Below are 2,500 nucleotides of genomic sequence, written 5' to 3'. Positions count from 1 at the left end.
GTGGCCTGGGGAGAGCCTGGACAGAAGATGAGGCCGACAGGAAACGATTCCGGAGGTGGCGGAGCCGTATGAAGCGGTCGTGAGCAGCAGTTGTCGTCCAAGCAAACCAATGAGAACCAAGCGTTTTCAGGTTTGTTTCATTCTGTCACTGAGTGAGATACCCAGCAAAACTGAACATGTGTCGAGCACTGATTGTCTGACCGGGTGTTAGGGAAAGAAAAGACGTTGATCACACCCAGCAGAACATGACATGCGTGGAGCCACGACTGATCCTTTAACCGGGTGTAAGGGTAAGAAAAGACGTTGATCAAAACCAGCATGATGCCAAGACTGATCCTTTAACCGGGTGGAAGGGAAAGAAAAGACGTTGATCACACCCAGCAGTGCAACGAGACAGACGGCTGTGAGTTGCGTGCACAGTCAGGAAGCACGCTGCTTGTAGCAAGTAAAGGTTTGAACCCGAGACCATGGCGGCCAGAAACAGGCAACAGACACAGGCTGACGACTGGCGGCAGATTGTGACGTCACTCTACCCTGACGCTCTAACCCGTACCTACTGTGTGCCGCCGGTACATTTTAACAGAGTGCCTTACGTCAGGGATGTTGTACCCGGTACCGATCTGTCTGTGCATGTGCTACAGCCACAACCTCGTGCCCGGTTGCGCCACACAGCTCTCAGTACCAACCCTGAGGGATGGACAGTACCGCAGCATATGTGGGCCGAGGAGCCAGGACCACATTTCCCTCCAGTAGGAATGCAAGACTGCGACTTACAAGATGATTTTACCCAGAACCACGTGATGCAAAACCTGCAGGAGCTTGGCGACAGTCGTCACGAGGCCATGTTCATCCTGTCTCAGCTACAGTTCGGCAGCTACCTCAACGAGCCTGCCTACGCCGCGGCCGCTAAACGGCTCCCCCGGCCCAAAGACTTACCACAAGGAGATCGTCAGGGCGATTTTGACTTTCTGTTGATCCACCGCCAGCACGGCATTCTGATCGGAGAACTCAAGTCTGTGGGGAAAACCAAGGGTGCCTCGAACGCGACAGACCCCCTGGCCGATCCCTGCCTTGCCCAGAAGGTGAAGCAAGCGGTCAAGCAGCTGGACAAGTCGGAGAGAGTGGTGAGGCACCTTGTGAGTGACACCGGACTTGGTCGGAGTGTCAAGAAAACTCTCTTCCTGCCTTACGTCAGCAGTGCGCAGTTGGAGCGAGTCTTGGACAATGATGAACAGCTCGAACAGGTGAGGAGAGAGAGAGAGAGAGAGAGAGAGAGAGAGAGAGAGAGAGAGAGAGAGAGAGAGAGAGAGAGAGAGAGAGAGACTGAGAGAGAGAGAGACAGAGAGAGAGACTGAGAGAGAGAGAGAGATGAGGGGGGGGGGGTGGAGAGGGAGAGAGAGGGCGAGATGAGAGAGAGCTGAACTGAACTGAACTTTTTTTTGGCAAGGATGAAGATTTAAGGCTGGGCTTTTTCTTAAGAGAGAGTTATGGGGGATGGAAGAGGGAAGAGGGGGGTGGGGGGGAGAGAGGGTGCAATTTGTATCATTCGAAATTCGAAACACGATATTTACAAGCAAACAACAAGGTTGATACATGTTCTTTGGAAGTTAATAAGTCCGAATTCTTTTCAGTGTTAAAATCAAGTTTAAAGCAGCGATTTCATGATTGGGTAACGTTTCCCAATGACGTCAGCTGTACCGTGTTGTCAGTGTTGTTCCTATGGTATCCAGTCTTTAGCTTTCCTTCTGTTCATAGTGTAAGCTGTAAGCCTTACCGTGTAGTTAATCTAGTCCCGATGGTATGCATTCTTTGGCCTTTCTGTCGTTCATATCGTAACCAAAGATGACACCTGAAGTCAAATGAACGTGCACAATGCAACTTTGCCGTATCTGTGATCTGCCAGCGTTTCTTCAACACAGTGCACTGTCGCTACTGTAGAGACATGGGTGTGTGCTGAGTCAGCATTCACCCGACCACACAACAATACTCGTGTCACACGCTAACATAAAGTATTACGTATCTCTATGCTGCAGGCGGTGTGTCAGAGCCTGGGTGCGGCCAATGCAGCAGACGCCATACAGCTGTGCTGTTGCTCTGACCAACTGTCCCAGCCTGCATCGTACTGGCACGTGACACCCGCCGTGTTATCACAGCTGAGCACCTGGTGGCAACACAGGATGGCCTGTACTGTGGACACTCGGCTCACTGATCAACTTTACCTGGACATCGTGGCCAGGTGAGAGAAGTGACAACATCATGTCAAAAATATGTCATAGTGCTGGAGCAATGTTATTCTCTTATCTTTCAGTGTAATCATTTCTCGTTGGACGAATCGTATCTGTTTTTGTTGTTTTTCAATACGATTGTTTTTTGTTACAGGTTTGTCGGACCGGCCACCATGGTGTCTGTCCCCTGCTACAACGGTGTCCGTGTGGAGGTGCGGACTGCAGGACAGGCGGTGGCGGAACTGGGGCGGAGGCTGGCACTTCTGGTTCTGACC

General features: G+C 51.4%; 2 protein-coding genes across 6 annotated transcripts in view; both read left to right on the top strand.

The window, feature by feature from the left end:
- Positions 1-2,500, top strand: part of LOC138974336 (mitochondrial import receptor subunit TOM70-like) — a 554,410-nt gene that overhangs the window by 299,516 nt on the left and 252,394 nt on the right. The gene's annotated exons all lie outside the window — the stretch shown is intronic.
- Positions 1,704-2,500, top strand: part of LOC138974330 (uncharacterized) — a 6,146-nt gene continuing 5,349 nt past the window's right edge. The window contains exons 1-2 of the mRNA XM_070347051.1: positions 1,704-2,236; positions 2,380-2,500. The exon at positions 2,380-2,500 is cut by the window's right edge and continues 67 nt beyond it. Of these exons, the coding sequence (XP_070203152.1) occupies positions 2,025-2,236; positions 2,380-2,500 (333 nt within the window). The 5' untranslated portion in view covers positions 1,704-2,024. The remainder of the gene's footprint in view (positions 2,237-2,379) is intronic.

The sequence above is a fragment of the Littorina saxatilis genome, linkage group LG8 (assembly GCF_037325665.1).
Source record: "Littorina saxatilis isolate snail1 linkage group LG8, US_GU_Lsax_2.0, whole genome shotgun sequence".
Taxonomy (NCBI): domain Eukaryota; kingdom Metazoa; phylum Mollusca; class Gastropoda; order Littorinimorpha; family Littorinidae; genus Littorina; species Littorina saxatilis.
Note: the sequence above shows the minus strand (reverse complement) of the source record. Positions and strands in the feature narration are given on the sequence as shown.